A 17,269-nucleotide genomic window follows, 5' to 3' on the forward strand; every position below is an offset into this window, starting at 1 on the left:
ATGGAGCAGCGTGTTTAGCAATTTCCACAACACCAGGCACAGGATTGGCACTCAGTTACTTTGAGGTGGGCTCGTCTGTGTGTATATATATATATATATAGTGTATATATATATATAGTGCATCTATATATGGTGTGTATGTATATATATATATAGTGTGTGTGTGTGTGTGTGCATAAACCCCAGGATTATTGCATCTTCTTTTAAATTGAGGGCAATCCGGATGGGAACTGATTTGTTGCGTTGTTCACCATCATAAGTGCCTTGACGTTGGTCAGATTTGGTAGCAGATTGCATTTGAGAGAGAGAGAGAGAGAGAGAGAGGAGTGGGTAGGAGAGAGATTCTGAATATATATATATATATGTGTGTGTGTGTTTTGTGTGCTAAATGCAAGTAATAATCGTGTTTTATTAGAAAACGATTCTTGTGGAGTTCAAGCTCTTGGGGGGGAGGGGAGTGTCAAACCAGAATCGTGGTTGTGTTTGGACTGTGATTCTGTTCTGTTGTAGTATCAGATAATTCAGTGATCTGAAACCCATCAGCAAAAGCTACTTTGTGTTGTTGTTGTTGTTGTTGAGGCAAAATCGTCAAGGAGGTCTGGTTTGTGTGTTGAGAGGAGAGTGGGGGGGGGAGAGAGAGAGAGAGAGAGAGAGAGAAGAGAGAGAGAGAGAGATACATTTGTGTCTGTGCTGGATTTGCGGGGTTGGATGACTTGAAGTTGTTCAGTAAAGAGGAGTGTGTCTGGGAGTGAGCAGAGCAGAGCAGAGCAGAGCAGGTCAGTCAGTCAGTCAGGGAGTGTTGGGACTTTTCAGATGAATTAAATGCCTCAGAGCCAGCCCCCAGCCCCCAGCCCCCGGCAGGTTGTGTGCAACCCCTGGCCATTGCATTGACCTGTTTTATGCACGTCTACATATATATTATATATAAAAAAAATAAGAGAGGACGAGATTAGTTGAGCATGTCGGAAGAGAACCGAACCCATCGCCTGGGATTCTGCTCACTTCAGGGAGGGAGGGAGGGAGGAGGGGGTGTGATACAATGTAACGTCATGTAAGAAGCAATTACCCCCCACACACACACACACACCCCCAACACCCCCCCCCCCCCCCCCTCACACACACACACCCACACACCCACCCACCACCACCTCTTCTTAAAGAAAAAGAAAGATTAGGCGTTTGGACGATGGACGAATCTTCGCTGCTGGATCTGCTGGAGTGCTCCGTGTGTCTGGAGAGGTTGGACACCACCGCCAAGGTGCTGCCCTGCCAGCACACCTTCTGCAAGCGCTGCCTGGAGAAGATCCTCAGCTCCAGGAACGAGCTGAGGTGCCCCGAGTGCAGGATCCTGGTGGGCTGCGGGGTGGACGAGCTGCCGCCCAACATCCTGCTGGTCAGGTTGTTGGATGGGATTAAACAGAGACCCAGGAACGGCAGCAGGTCAGGGCCGATCTGTGCCCCAGGGTCAGCAGCAGCCTGCCCGGCTTCATCATCATCATCATCCCCCTCCTCCTCCTCCTCCTCCCCCTCCTCCTCTCTGGGGACAACTCTCAAGGATCACCCGGCAGCAGCGACCAGAGCATCCCCAGGAAAGGTATGTGTGGCTTATATAATCTCCATGTGTGTGTGTGTGTGTGTATTGTATTGCATGTGTGTGTGTGTCTCTCTCTCTCTCTGTGTATTGTATTGCATGTGTGTGTGTCTCTCTCTCTCTCTCTGTGTATTGTATTGCATGTGTGTGTGTCTCTCTGTGTGTGTGTGTATTGTATTGCATGTGTGTGTGTCTCTCTCTGTGTGTGTGTGTATTGTATTGCATGTGTGTGTGTCTCTCTCTGTGTGTGTATTGTATTGCATGTGTGTGTGTCTCTCTGTGTGTGTGTGTGTGTGTGTTTCATTTCAGATCTCTGCACTTAACGTTTCAGGGAATTGTGTGACCTGTGCCTTGAGGGGCTTGAGTCATTATTATTCCCTCTTGGGAAGGGCAAGGGAAAGGGGGGAGTTTGCACATTTTTGGAATATTTCACAATTTCGAACAGGCTCTACTGTTGAGCCTCCCCTTACAATTGATTGACTCATTCAAAGATGTTGGTTAAGCCCCTTGCTGTCAGCAGTGGATCTCATCTCTCTGCACTCCACCCTCATGTCGTCAGATATTCTCCCCTATCCCTTCACTCAATGTATTCACCTTCAGCCCGATAGTGTTTCAATACTGCGTTTCTTTTTATATATATATATACATACAAAGACTCGCCTGAGTTAAAGTGGCACCACTATCCCTTGTTAAATTGATATACTTGTCAGTACTGCAGTCTGTACAGATTTATACTCCGGTAACCACGTCTCTCTGGATTGATGTCGATTTTCTAGCAGGTCGAACGGAAAATTGCAATTTGGTGGATATTTTTTAAATTGATGAGAAGGTTTCAATGAACGGGTGCATTGGAGCTTCATACTGGATCATGATAAAGTGTTATGATTGACAGGGAAATGTGCGACTGAATACAGGTCATTGATCCCTTTCACTCGAGGGAACCCCAGATGTGTTCCAAAGAAACCTGGATGAAAGAAGAGAAATAGTCACAAGATAAAGTGTACACAGGATTGTGTGCAAAGGACTAATTTAACTTTGCACAAACCTTTATGTCCTTAAAATCAGCAACATTGTGTGCAATGAATTGCATTGGAGTGCACTGCATATGGTCTTATTAGTATCTGTGAACCAAGCTTTCAGAAATGCACAAACTAGAAGCCCTAAAACAGCTGAATGTCCACACCCTATGCTCTAACCCACATGATGCCCATCTGATTTTAACCTTATATATTCCTTGTTGTAGATCAGTAAAACATTGCTTTCCACTGTCAGCCAACTTGGTGTAGACTGCATGAGGTTAGGACATGGAGCATGGCTTGTAAACAGTCTTTTGGCTGTCTTAGGAATTTTAATTGGTGAAATTACTTACAAATTGATTCCTGTTTATGAATAAATGGGATTTAAAATTAACATGATAAGCTTCCACTATATATGAATATGTAAAAGTGTTTAAAATCTGATGTTCAGAGTCCATTTACACACCACACAACTCTCATTCTTGAATATTTATTTTTTGTTGAATATTTATTTTTTGACTATTAGAAGTAAGGAATCTCAGCAATATGAATGAAGCTGCACATCAATTTCATCCTTGAATTGCAGGGCGCGTAATTTTTGGTGACCGAGCTGAGAGCATCTGTTTCTAGAGCTTGTGATGTTTGGGCCATCCTGGCAACAGATGCATTTCATTGTACATGTCATCTGAGTCGTAGAGAGCAGATTGCCATGTCTGCAGGGATATTCAGACACCTGCCTTTGCTGTATTTAATTACTGAGCACTAATTTGATGTTTAATCTGATTTTACTCTTATATGTTTCTAACGGTGGACAGATGAGCATTTGCATTCCACTGTTTTTTCAAATTGTAGTTTGAAAATATATTCCTATTGCTGCCTTATTTGTTCCTTTCTACTCTATCATTGGCTGCTGCGATTCGCCTGCAATACAGTCAGTGCACTTTACAGTATATTCTGTGAAGCGCCTTTGAGATGTCTCAAAGATGTGATAAGGCGCTATATCAAAAGCAAAGATTATTATTATTATTTGTGTCTTCCAAATTCTTTTGAAAATTCTTTCTGCCATAGTCTGTGGTTTCCCTAACGTAAGGAAGGCGGGTTTAATTTGTTAAACTTATCCATGTTTATGTCTTGTGAGAAGATTAGCAGTTCTGTAATATGCAGTCTCAGTTGTTCATTGCTAGAATCATAGAAAGTGTACAACATAAAATAAGACCATTTGCCTGATTGTGTCTGTGCTCATCCTAGCTCCTCCACTGGAACTATCTACTGTAATCCCATGTTCCTGAATTTTCCCGATAACCTTCAAATATTTTTCTCCCAGGACTTACCAAATTCCCTTATAAATGTTGTTACAGTCATGACTTCAACATCCATTTGTGGTATTTTGTTTATATTCCACAAAAATGTCTTTGTTTACAATGTAATAACATGCCTTGCAAAATCGATGTACCATTGCAACACTACATTTCAGAGTATATTGATGGGCTGTATCTAATATCATCGCTCTTCTGCAAAGCAAGCCTTAGCTTACCATAATGGAGGGTGCAAATCAGTTCAGTACCATAAAATGCTAACATTCCTCAGCCCTTTTGTGAGAGAGATCTTTATTACCAGGATGGTTCATAGGTAAATTAACAGATAACTGTTACCAGTTCATCATCGCTACGAACATAAACAGTGGGATAAACTTGATCTTTACAAAGATGAGTAACCATGCCAAAGTTTTAATAAATACTTGTGTAATTCCATAACAGTTCTGTTTCCTTACTCAACCTTGATTTAAATGGTCACTTTACAGTATTTGAGACTGATACACTAAAGTGTTTTAACATCTACCCTTAGGGTATTAATGCTTACTTTTTCATCTACTGTATTAACAAGACACTTGTGACCAGACCAGCGTTACAGTGACTTTGTTGGTGAATCATTACCCATCAATTTGATTTTAATATCTGGATGCAACCAGCATCTCTGGGCCCCTTGTGGGTTGCTGGAATTAGTTCTGCAAAAGAAAATCATGAATGGCCTTCCGAAGGACTGTCTATTGATGACATGTCCTTTCAGCTGAGCAGAGAATCTTCCCATCCCCCACTCGCTCCCCCTCCCCCGATTCACATAACAGAAGAATTGCTTGTATTATGGATACATATAGAAGCTCTTCCTTACACAAAACTTCATCCTCTTCAGTATCACATACTGTTTTCTTTTGTCCTGTCTTGAATAACTTGGTCTAGTCACCCTATGCATTGATGCTTACCTATTCAATATGCCAATATGTAATATTTATCTGTAAATAATTCGACAGTTCTCTGATATGTCATCACCACTGTGTGACGCCCATCCCCCTCCTCCAGCAGGCTGTCTTGACTCTTAGACAAAGAGTGTCTCCTCATCAAATACTTCAGAGTGACTACTGCTTGTGATCCTCACACTGACCCCAGATACCCTCGAACAGCAGTGTGGGCTGGCTGACAGCAATGGTGTGTCTGTCTTGCACTGGTTTGATTCATCTGTCCACTGGTGAATTTCCTGAAATTAATGATCATAAATTCCACCTTCGTTTCTGTGTTTACAATTATTTGTTTGCAATTAATTCAAACCAAACAGACCGTGGATTAATTGTGATGTTGTCAGGAAATAGGATCTAGATTGTTCGAGGTTTTGAATTAATAAGATCATTATCCTGGGGCATATGTAGGTCAAGGCTTTAGGGGGTGAATATCAAGATGCTGGTGACAAAACAGGTTTTCTCACTTTGTGTATCATTTGCTTTGGAGCTACAGTTATATGATTCCATGTAGTTTTGTTAGGTTGTGATGATGCCTTCAGCAGCTAACAGAGCTTTTCAGGGCAGGGCAAGAAGGCCATATGTTAATTTAGAGTCCAGCAGAAATCAGTGCCAACATCCCAATTTTAAGCACAGGTTTATGTTTAATCAGTTTTCTTACCACCTTTGATGCAGTAAAAGATCAAATGGTGCTGAATAATCTGAGTAATGCAAGTGGATTCTGATCAAATTAAATGTGCAATGAATATTACAGAACTAATGCATTAAAATCGCATTCAATTCTGTCTGATGTCAGTCTGGCTCAGTTGGTGGAACTCTTGCCTCTGAGTCATAAGAGTATGTGTTACCATCCCTACTGCAAGACTTTGAACTCACAATGTAGACTACCACTCCAGTATAGCACTGGGAGAGCCCTGCATTGTTCGAGGTGCTATTCTTCAGATGTGATGTTAAACTAAAGTCCCATTTCCCTGTTTAGATGGACATTAAAGATCCCACAGCACTATTCAAAAAGAGAAGGGAGTTTCTTTCAGTGCCCTGACCAAGAGGATAAAATTGGTCTCTCAGTTCATGGGTGTTTGTGGGATGTTGATGTGTGTAAATTGGCTGCCACATTCTCTGACAAAATACACAATCACAACATTTTACAGTAAGTTTCTTTGAGACGTTCTCCTGAAGTGAGAGGTGCTATATCAAATGCAAGAATTATTATTGTTGTTATTATTGTTATTATTATTAACAACAAAGATTAATGTTATTGTTGTTATTGATGTTATTATTGTTATTGTTGTTATTATTTATTATTGTTATTATAATAATTATTATTATTATTGTACAGCATTGTATAAATCATCAAGGTATAACTTATTTTTTGTCCTTGCTGTTGAAGTCTGTAGTAGAGAACACAATACATCCTGCTGCAATTTTATTTTTTGAAGTCATTTCTGGTGCCAAAATGATTTAAAACCATTTTAACTGACCAAATATACTGTGACATTGATGCTGTTTTGCAGCTGAGCAGTGGTTGTACATGATGTGAAGAGACTTAAATCGATAACCATATCAAGGAACTACAGAGTGTGGACTTGGCTATGCTGTTCTGGGTGCCTGACTGTCATGTTGCTGGTTTTGTTTTTAATGCTATTCAGAACAATTTTGATGTCGAGGTTGTCTTAAAAAAGAATTTCTGTTATGTGTTAATCTGTCAGCAATTGTAATTGTGGGCAGCCCCTACTCCAACCCTCAAAAAGAGAACATGTAGATTAGATGCATGGATGTTAGCCATTCAGTCTGTACAGCCTTGGGCTGCTTTTTTAACAGAAAGTGCCTTAGAGTTTTGTCTGATTACCTTTGGGGATAAGGGAGTATTAATGATGAACATTCCCTCTAGCGATTAAACGGGAGGGTAGAATTCATGTTAAGGTAGATTGATTTGCAGAATGAAGGGGGTTTACGTGCTGCGTGGTCTTTTCTCATTCCATGCCTTCTTATTCAAGCTTTGGGCTTTTAGTTGTTTGAACTCCAATACACACTCTGGGGTCTCCAAGTCTGGGCATTTGCTAACCTGCACCGAATACTCTCCGGAATTAAGTAAGCAGGCTGCATCCCTCCAGGGAAAAAGTACGCATTGCATTCCAAACAGAGGGAAACTTTCATGTTTAGTTGGCATGTATTGGTGGGACTCTCAGTGTGGTATGGATGCTCTTAAGCATGGTGATGGGTTTCCACATGAGTTGGATGCCCGGCTGATCAAAATAGAGTACTTTCTTATATTCTTACGCACTTGAGGAGGAAGAACAAAACCTCTGAAGCTTGGAAGGAACTGGAGAGAAACGTTTGGAGGAGCAGTGACCATCATACTATTGATGAAATAGAGAGGGACAGACAGTAAAGGTAGTGGCTAAATGAGAGAGGCCAGCGATGAGGCAAGACCACTTGTCAGAAGCCAAGCCTTTCCTTGCATCTTGTGCAGCAGTGCAAGAAATGTGTTGGAAGAGCCTCACAAGATATGGGGGCAGCATTCAGATCTTGAATAGTAATAACAATCCCTGACTGTCCAGCGCCTTGGAACATCCTCCTGACATGAAAGGCACTATACAAATATAATTTATTGTTGTTGTTGAATGAACTTAGGCTTTATAGAGATTTAAGATGTGAGGAGAGAAATAATGTTTGACATGAATATATTTTAAGATTGCTTTGGCAATGTAAGGAGTAGGAAAATTCTAGTTAAGGCCAGAGGAAATAATGTATCCCAGAATGTTGACAGACATAGGTTTGAGGAAAAATGAATGAAGTCATTGATGTGGAGAAGAAACAAAGTGGAAACATCTCAAAGCGTTGGAGTTAACAATAATAGTAATCATCATTGCATATAATGCAACATCTGTGGATCAATCATCAACTACAACACCTACAGAACAATTTGATAGGAAACTAGATCGACACAACTATAGCTTTTCTCAGCTAAAAAGCTATAGATACAGTTTTATCCACAAATGTAACTTATTTTGTACTGCACAGTACCAGACTCTGTTAAAATCTTTGGAGTTGTCCAGGTCAGTGACAGATGAATCACTGAAGTATTCTGGAGCAACTCTGTAGAGGTGCAGAACAGATTATCAGTGAAGTGGCCACGCTGATAACCACCCTGGCAATCATGGATTAGGGTAGAGTTTGAGAGGTGATGGATAATTTGCATAGTTTTTTAATAGGTTTTAAAGATGGCCTATCTAGACTTATAAAATGAATATTGTCTGTAACAGGTTAGTGATGCGTATTCTTGAGGTGGATGTGAATCCCCCACCTTACTTGAATGGTAAATTTAACATTACGGTTGGATGACTGATATATAGTACAGAGTGTCTTGGTGAGGTTTGATACAATGGTGAATTTATACGATGTGCGATTTATTATTCACTTGAAACTTAATCATTCGAGGGAGATGGTCTCAAATCGTTTCACTGCTGCTATTACAGTATTGCCCTCTCCTGTGCTAATGACAGCCTGCCTCGACAGACAGTGTCCCACATGATTGGTTATTTCCCCTTTTGAAACGCGTATGGGGATCATGATTGGAATCAAAGCAAAATTCTTCATCCTTACCAGGTTCATTACAGCAAAAGAAAGTCTGTACTAATCTGCTTTTCCGAAGCAGCAGGGAAGAATAATCCTGTTTGGGAGCTGTTAGCACAGCTGTTAGCCAAGTGACCCCTTACATTTCTGTTGGGATCTCGCAAAATAATACTATTGAACGTCATACGCCCAATGTGAAGTTCTTTCAATTTATTTCAGTTTGTAGCTTTCCTGCCTCTGGGTTAGAAGATTATGGTAACAAGCCCCACTTTGGGTATTGAGTTTATATTCTGGGATAATGCTCCATTGCAGTACCACCAAAGGACTCGATTGTCTTTTAGATGAGATGTTAAAATCAAGTTTTTCTGTTTGCCTGTTCATTTGGATGTTAATGGTCTAATGACACTAGTTGAAAAGAGAAAGGAATTTCTCCCAGTTTCCTGGTCAACAATCCTTCAGGTAAATTGGTGTTTCACTTCAAAACTTCGAAACGAAATGACGTTTGCACAAGAAATCACTACGCTTGACAGTAATTGCTGTAAAACCCTTTGAGATATTTTGACTTAATAAGGTTCAACATTGGCTGTGAAATATCACTCTGATCAAATGTATTGTCTGAGTCATACCTGAAGAATAGTCGCATTGGCACCCAGCATGAGCTGTCCCCCAGAGAGAACGAAAGGCAATATTTATTGTAAACTGTGTTCTTCATCATTACAGGTTACAGAAACTCCCTGTGAAGAGCTTTGAGTATATTGACGTTATATAGCACTATTTCAAATGCAAAGTCTATTATTATTATTATCTTCCATACATTGTAATTGTAGCTGTTCATAAGCAACAAAAACATAATAATAATATTCCTTACATTTGATATAGTGCTTTATCATGTGTTCGAAGTCTCAAAGCACTTCAAAATATATACTGTAGAGTGAATTGACTGTATATTTGTGGGGAAAACATGGAAGCCAATTGCGCACAGCTGCGTTGGATTGAGTGTGGGGGGGAGGGGTGTGAAGGGGCGGTGGTAATCTGCAATGTTTGTTTAACAAAGGATGCTCTGTTTGCATTACCTGTCAGGCTAGACTTCACTCATTGATTGCAATGCACTCTAACCGTGACATTGTTGTCACATATAGTTATGTTTTTGATCGACTCACATGTGCCAACATGATCGATATTGTTACGAGCATTACATTGATGGTGAAGGTGTCAGACTCTCTTGCTGTGTGGACTATGAAAACTACATCCACCCAGTGAGGGCTCACAACTGCACTTGTCGCATGTCAAATACCCAACTAGTAACTATTCTTCGGGGGGGATGGTGGGAGGTCGGGTTTCCTTGGAGCTGAACTGGCTCCATGGTGACATGTTTGGCAACAGAATCGAGTGCACCCTCTGTGGCTTTCTCGGTAGTCTGGTTCTGAGTCCAGTTCAAGAGATCAGTGCCAACAAATGTTGTTGTTGTATTCCACAATGTTTAATTATGTGTTAGCTCAAATGCTATTTGTCTTCTACTGTATTGTATTGTAAATAGGCCTAGAGGCAACATTGATTTAAATATTTGGTCAGTATTTACATCTGACAAGTGGATAGAAGAATAAAATATTTCTTAGAACAATATAATGTTTCTTAAAGTGGTTTTGTCTTTTGACATTATTGGGACAATGAGGGAGGCACAGACAGAAATATTTATTTTATAATGACAGCTAAAAGTAGTGATCAGTTTCACTATAATTTATGATAGAAAATCAGTTTGAAGTAACTCTTTGTGCGAGCACTTTTACTGTGCTGTTAAACATATGGAGATGTCTAATTTGGGGTATTTTTTAACAAGAATCATTAGTAAGTAGATTGTGTCAGAGCGGAGTTCTCACAGGTCAGTGTGATGCATTTCCAATAACAAGGAAGAATCCTCATTTGTGCAATTCAGATTCTTTACTGTGGAGACCTGCTGTGAAATATTTTAAATTAGACTTATTTGGTACTAATATCTGTGACAATAAAAATGTGAGTCAGAATATTTTCTTATATATAAAAAACTAATTTTTTAAACAAAAATTATAAAGTGAGACGGTCACACACAACTGGTTTCAGTCTTGTACTGGTTGTCTTTTGAAAGAATCCAGAACATTTTTATTATGGATGGGAACTGAGTTTAGGTCTCAGGATTCTATCGTACATAAATCCTCCCTTCCCTGGTGCAGAACAATATCAATTGGAGACGGTCTGGAATCACACGAGGGAGTAAAATCTCCTCTCCCACAGCTCAGGTCTGTCTCACACCAAACTGATATGAATCTCTGACCCGGGTTGAATGTAATAAAACTATCAAGGGATACATTAGGTAGTAATTTAACACCTCCAGGCGCCTGAATGAGATTGTACGGTTATAGGCACAACCTACCCAGAGGGATGGGATGGGATTCTTATCAAGCACCCTAACATGTCAGGACTGAGACTGCAGTTACAGTATATACCAGTCTAAACTTATCCTACAGTTAATTATCACCTGGATTCCGTTAGTGTAAAGTGCCAATATACCCATTCTCACTCTGTTAGCAGTCACTGGCACCAGTACAGATATTGCTCTGTACACACATCAAAGAAGCTGAGATCACATGCCGTATTGTGAACAGCCGTATCGGGTGTATAATGTAGATGTGTATTCAAAATGAAACCTCTTCTGCTGGTAATTTTATTTCTGTTATTTTTCTTATTAGTAATATTTTGACCAGGAAAGTCCCAAGTTTGTTACTCAGTCAGTGTCTGATGAGCAGACACATTTATTGAGCGCCCCGCAATTGATCTCAACAACAAGAGCTTCCATTTACATAGCGTCCTTCAAATAGGATAATGTCTCAGAGTGCTTCACATTGGTGGGGTTGGATGCCTCAGTGTTCTTTGACTAAAAAGAAGGGGGAAAACCAATTAGGATTCTTGCTCCTAACTGCTATTTGGCAGCATACGTTTTCATGTGTGGATGTTACACAGGGGCAGGAATGCTGTAAAGGACTGAATGCTGATGCTAATTGAATAGCCTGCTGAGAGTCACACTTCTTCACAGATGAAGAATGAGTGAGTTACCGGATGACTGCTACTGCCACAGGGAACCATTTAACGTAACAACAACAACTTGCATTTATGTAGCATCCTTCACATAGAATTGGCCAACAATCCCCAAATAAAATTGGTCACCCACACCATGGCTGTTTGTGGGACATTGCTTTGTGCAATTGGCTGCCATATTGCGCCCACAAAATGCATGGTCAATCCAATTTACAGTATGTAAAAGGAGTCCTGTAGCTCAGTGGTTAGAGCACTCGCCTCGCAAGCGAGAGATCTGGGTTCGATTCCCAGCAGGGTGAAACCTTGGGCAAGTTCCCTTACTCCACACGCCTGATAATAATCCCTCAAGAAAAAAAATTTAAATATTAAATTGGTCACTTCAATCCACGACTGTTTGTGGAGCACTGCGGTGCGCAATTGGCTGCTGCATTTTGCCCACAAATAAACAGCTTAATTCACTTTACAGTATAATCTGTGAAGCACTTTGAGACATCTAGAAGATGTGAATGCATCAAATGCAAGGATTATTATTATGTCCTGTGAAGCGCTTTGAGATGTCTCATCGACATGATATGGTCTGATATTAAATGCAATGATTATTATCATTACTTAATAATAATTATTAAAATAACATTTCAGAGCACTTCACAGTCATTGCCTATAACGACATTCCTTGCCTTTGGGTGAGGAAGAAAAAGAAAGAATATTGAGGATGGGAAGGAAAAATAAAATTCTAATTTGACCACATTTTTCATCAAAATGTATTCAACTTCAGTGTGTTTACTGCAGGTATATTTTGTAAGAAGAGGTGCAGGCTTGGCTATTCTGAAAGCAGGTAGGTACTGGAGTGCAGAAGTATCATCATGTCCTTGTGAATGAGTGGATTCAAATGCTTCTTTTCAATTTGAAGTGAGTTCATTTTTTAAAAAATCCTAAATTCTATTAATACTCAAGAGTTGTGTGTATGTGTTTTTTATGTAAAAGGCATCTGAATGCACTAATATTTCAGAGTGGTTGATTTTGGACTGCGAGAATTAATCTGAAATTAACAAAGAGGTTTGTTGGGAAGGGAATACAGTAGCTTTAGTGCTTGTTTAAAGCCCCAGTTTGGAATAATGGATCATGTAAGCAGCAGTGCTCTTGCTAGGGCTTTAAAAGAGGTTACGTTGCAGGATTTAAAGGGAAATCCAGCAGTGCCAGGGATTTTAAGCAAGAACCTGCTGCAGGCAGACAGCGCTGCATAGAAGGTCCTGATCAGTTATACAGTGATGTGTTAGCCAAAATGCTATTAGACAGATCAAGTCTCCTCCAGTTTCACAAGACATTTCTCGATGAATAGACTCGGTTCAAGAATGTTCATTTAGCCATATCTGTTAAAAGATCCCTCTGTTGAGTCTGCTCCCAGTGTTACAGTATTTATTGTCAAATCACAGCAGGCTTGATCGGCAGCCATTTATTCAATGGCTCATGTTCAGACATTCAACTCCTACATATCCTATTTTGGTAGAAGTGAATTCCAGGTTTGTGTTCTCCAAAGTACCAATGGGTCCTTGCAGTAAGGGCTGCAGTCTCTCAGAGTCAGCAGCTAATGTACAATCTGGTTCCCAAGGCAGTCTTTGATGCAGACCTTGATCACCTTTGATCCTCAAAGTACAAATTATGTGCCAGTACCAGCAATGTTTTATCGCTCCAAATAAGAACTTAAGAAAACATGGATCCCTAGAGGCAAGCAGGCAAAACCTCAACTCTGTTTACCAATCCCTCACATCTCCCCAATTCAAACTGGCCTATTACCCTTTATTCCTATGGAGTATTTGTAAAATGCTTTTCACTGGTAAAACCCTGTTTTCTCCAGTAAAAGTTAATCGGTAAAGAAATATATTTTAACCAATGTTTTAGTTTTAAATGTTGAGTTTGTCAATCCCCCCACCACCACCAATGTCCATGATTTTGCTGCTGCCATGCTGGTCCTGGGAAAATACAGAGAAGCCAGTTTTTGATATTGCACATGTTGCCAGAAACAACAATTGGCATTTACACAGTGCCTTTCACATGGAATGGCACCTCGGAACATATACATCTACTTAGCTGCAGTGTTGATCCTGTAAATAAGGCCCCAAAGTATTCCTGAAACGAATTTTGTGCGTTATCATGGCACTGGCATTCGATGCAAACTGATTTTTTTTATTCTGAGAGTTAAGTGGATGGTCCAAATTAAATCACTGAACTTCCTTATTGAGTTATTGAGACCACCCATACTCCCTCCCGAAAAGTACCCAGATTTTTATTGTTTTAATAAAACATGACTTGAATCATCCTAAAGTACTGTATTTGCTTTCTCAGGCTGCTTCTATCCTTATAACTTTCAGTAGTATTCCCAATTAAGTACATATGTACAATATCATGATTTCTAAATCGCCAGTATGTATTATATTGTACAGATCCATTTCTTAATCGGAATAACATCAAATGCTTGTGTGGATAAAGTTATCCTAATTTCCAGTATTCTGAGACGAAAAACAAATCTAATATCCAGTCTTGCTTGAAGCATGTTAATTTTAAATCTATTCCCCCTGGAAATTACAAACCAAATAACCTTCTTATGGTTTACATCTTCTGTGCTTCTCAGGATTTTAAACACCTGGTTCATGTCTCTGTTCAATGTTTTTTCCAATGAAAACAAGTTCAGCTCTGTGATCCTTTTTATCCTCAGAACTTATCAGAATGTTTCTGGTCCCTCTCCAAAAATATTATTTTGAAGTAGAATGTCCCAAATTGCACAAAGTATTCCAAACGTGGTCTTGCCAGAATGCTTTCAACTTACAGTCAAATAGCCTTGAGGTGTAACTTAGTCTTTGATTTGTTGATAACTGCAACACTTGGAATATATCATTGCCAATCACTAAAAATAGTGGTCTTTTGTTACACTACTTGTTTATAATGGGACTGGAAACCTTCAGTATAAACATCTTTGTGCAATATTTGTGCTGTTTAAAGAACTTGCATTTTTTGTTTAAATCTTGAATATAGATTTGGATAATTTGGTCATATTTGATATGCAAGGCAGAGACGATGGCTGCTGAACCTAGACTAAACCTCAATGTTCTGCTTATATTGTACTTTCGGAAGTTTAAAAGCGAAATATTTCACTACATCAACTTGTTCAAGGTGACGGGTGTGGAGAGTGACTAGAAGCATTCTCGGTACCTACCAGTCCAACTCTGTTTGGGTGCACACGTGTGTCTTAGGAGCGACACCTCTGCATCGCAGCAACCTCTTCCATATCTGTTTAAATGTGATCTTCATGCAAAGGTATAACTACTATTACTACTAATAATAATACTTGCAGTTGATATTGCACCTTATCATGTCATCAAGTGGAGTGACTGTATTTTTATGGGCAAACCGCGGCAGCCAATTGCGCACAGCAATGTCCTATAAACAGACATGGAGTGACCAATTATATTTGGAGGATTGTTGGCCAGGACACGTGTGAAATTCCATTCTGTTTTTGAGCAGTCCCATGGGATCTTTATCATCCACCTTAATAGGCAGACGGAACCTCAGTTTAACGTTTCATCCGAAGGACGGCACCTCCGACAATGCAACGGCCCCTCCAGCACGACATTGAAGTGTCAGCTACGTGATTTCAAGTTCTAAAAACCTTCTAACTCAGGTGCAAGTACTACCACTGAGCCAGGCTGACTGCAATTTGACAATAAAAGTTGATAAAGGTGACCATCGTGCCACCTGATTGGTGTAGATAAACCATTTGGTTGGGTTAAAAGTAGAGTGAATGAGGAGCAAGTTCTTATTTTTTGGAAGTGCAATTGTTGCATCAATTATTCAGTGGCTGTGTCACTTTCTGAGATGAGGTAAGGTGCTATGGTACAGTGGAGCCAGGTGATTCACCTAAGGGTACACTTGACCCAGATTTATGCCACTGCTGGATTTGAGATTCTATTGGCACTCTGGAGAGGATGAATGAAGGCATCAGGAGAGAAAGAAATCTCTGCAGTTTACTTTCAGTGTCCTGGTCACTTTAAACATGTGGGATTTAGTGACAATTCGCCAATCATCTAGTGCAGTGCAGAAAACTAAATCTCCCACCGTTTGTGCCTTCACATTTATGTGGTCCAAAGCTAATTCTCAAACCCATTTCAAATGTCACTTCAAGAGAGAAACACTTTGAGATGATCTCCCAACGTGAAAGGAGCTGTATAAATGTAAATTGATATTACTGACAGTTATACAAGTGAATTCATAGGGAATTTATGAGTTCACTTTGACAATTGCATCATCTGCTAACACTTCCTTGGTCTTTTAAAATTGTAATCGGAAGCAACCTGAATAAACATGACGGAGTGATGTTTCACAATAGATTCAACATTACATCAAATAGGTGTGTGGTTTTCAGTCAATCAGTAACTGGGCTGCCAAACTTTCAGGCTGTTCTAGCAATCGATAAAACATTTGTACATTAATTGGATATATTTGCTTTGCACAGGTTCTGGGAAACTTATGAAACTGAGAAAGATTGTGGTTTCAAGCCCCATATCAGGACTTTGAATTCATATAGTCTAGGCTGACATGTCACTGCAGTGATGGGGCACAGGGTGCATTGTTATGAATGCTGTTCTTCAGATGATACATTAAACTGAGGTCCCATCTGCCTGTTCAGGTGGATATTAAAGATTGCATGGCACTGTTCAAAATAAGAAGGCAGGCCAACAATCCTCCAAATAAAAACTGGTCATTCACTTTATGGCTGTTTGGAGAACATTGCTGAGTGCAAATTGACTGCAGAGTTCACCTACAAAATACACAGTCACTGCACTTTTCAGTAAATACTGTGAAGTGCTATGAGATGTCCTGCTGACGTGAAAGGTGCAGCATCAAATTAAAAGATTATTATTATGTATTATTATCACAAAACATCCATCCATGCACACATTAGAGCAAATCTCACTGGACAGTGATTAGGAATCTTCTGTTAAGACTTCCTTGGTCTTTTCAACTTGTACAACCTAAATAAATATAATGGATTCGGAATGCTGAATGCTTCTTTACCCTTGTCTTTGTCCAAGGCCATAAGGTCAATATAACCCCGATAACAGTATTTGTTTTAAATGATGACTGGGAACACTTCTGTGGAAATTTAACCTGAATAGTGGATATTTCACTTCACAACATTTTCATGCCTTTGACAGTTCATAAGCCATGCCTTCATCACAAAGACAGAAGCCCAGTCTAGTCTGGCCTGACAAATGGGAGTCTCATTGAAGTAGCAATTCAGCTGTGCTCCAATGTCATTCCTCTGAGACCTGATTGAAGATTTCAGCAACACGTCAAAAATTAGACCAAGGCTCCTATTGTTAGAATTAACATTCCAGTGAGGGTTTGCTGCGATTGCAGATGATTTGATGAGGTCCTTCCATCAGTTTCAGATCCCCACTGCACCGCACCATAAGATCTGCCCAATCACTCACTGTGGCTGTCAGTAGTTTCAAAGTAAGCTGACAATTCAGCCGTGGCAGAGAAACCTATTCCAGGAATGTCCATGAGGTCACTGAGAGCGGAAAATATAGGATAATACCCCAGATTCATTCCCGTGACCAATGCAGAACGAAAATCTTTCTCAGTTTTATTTATCCTTTCACGCAGATTAAAAAAAATTATTTACAGTTATTACTGAAATTATATATATTTTGAAAACTGTTCAAAAGT

At 39.8% G+C, this 17,269-nt stretch overlaps 1 protein-coding gene across 1 annotated transcript in view; it reads left to right on the forward strand.

The window, feature by feature from the left end:
- The first annotated feature begins 1,135 nt into the window (after positions 1-1,135).
- The window catches only part of LOC103185760 (E3 ubiquitin-protein ligase SH3RF3), a 190,648-nt gene continuing 174,514 nt past the window's right edge, over positions 1,136-17,269 (forward strand). The window contains exon 1 of the mRNA XM_007904424.2: positions 1,136-1,594. Within this exon, the coding sequence (XP_007902615.1) occupies positions 1,187-1,594 (408 nt within the window). The 5' untranslated portion in view covers positions 1,136-1,186. The remainder of the gene's footprint in view (positions 1,595-17,269) is intronic.

This window comes from Callorhinchus milii, unplaced genomic scaffold (genome assembly GCF_018977255.1).
Source record: "Callorhinchus milii isolate IMCB2004 unplaced genomic scaffold, IMCB_Cmil_1.0 Scaffold4, whole genome shotgun sequence".
NCBI classification, from domain to species: Eukaryota; Metazoa; Chordata; class Chondrichthyes; order Chimaeriformes; family Callorhinchidae; genus Callorhinchus; species Callorhinchus milii.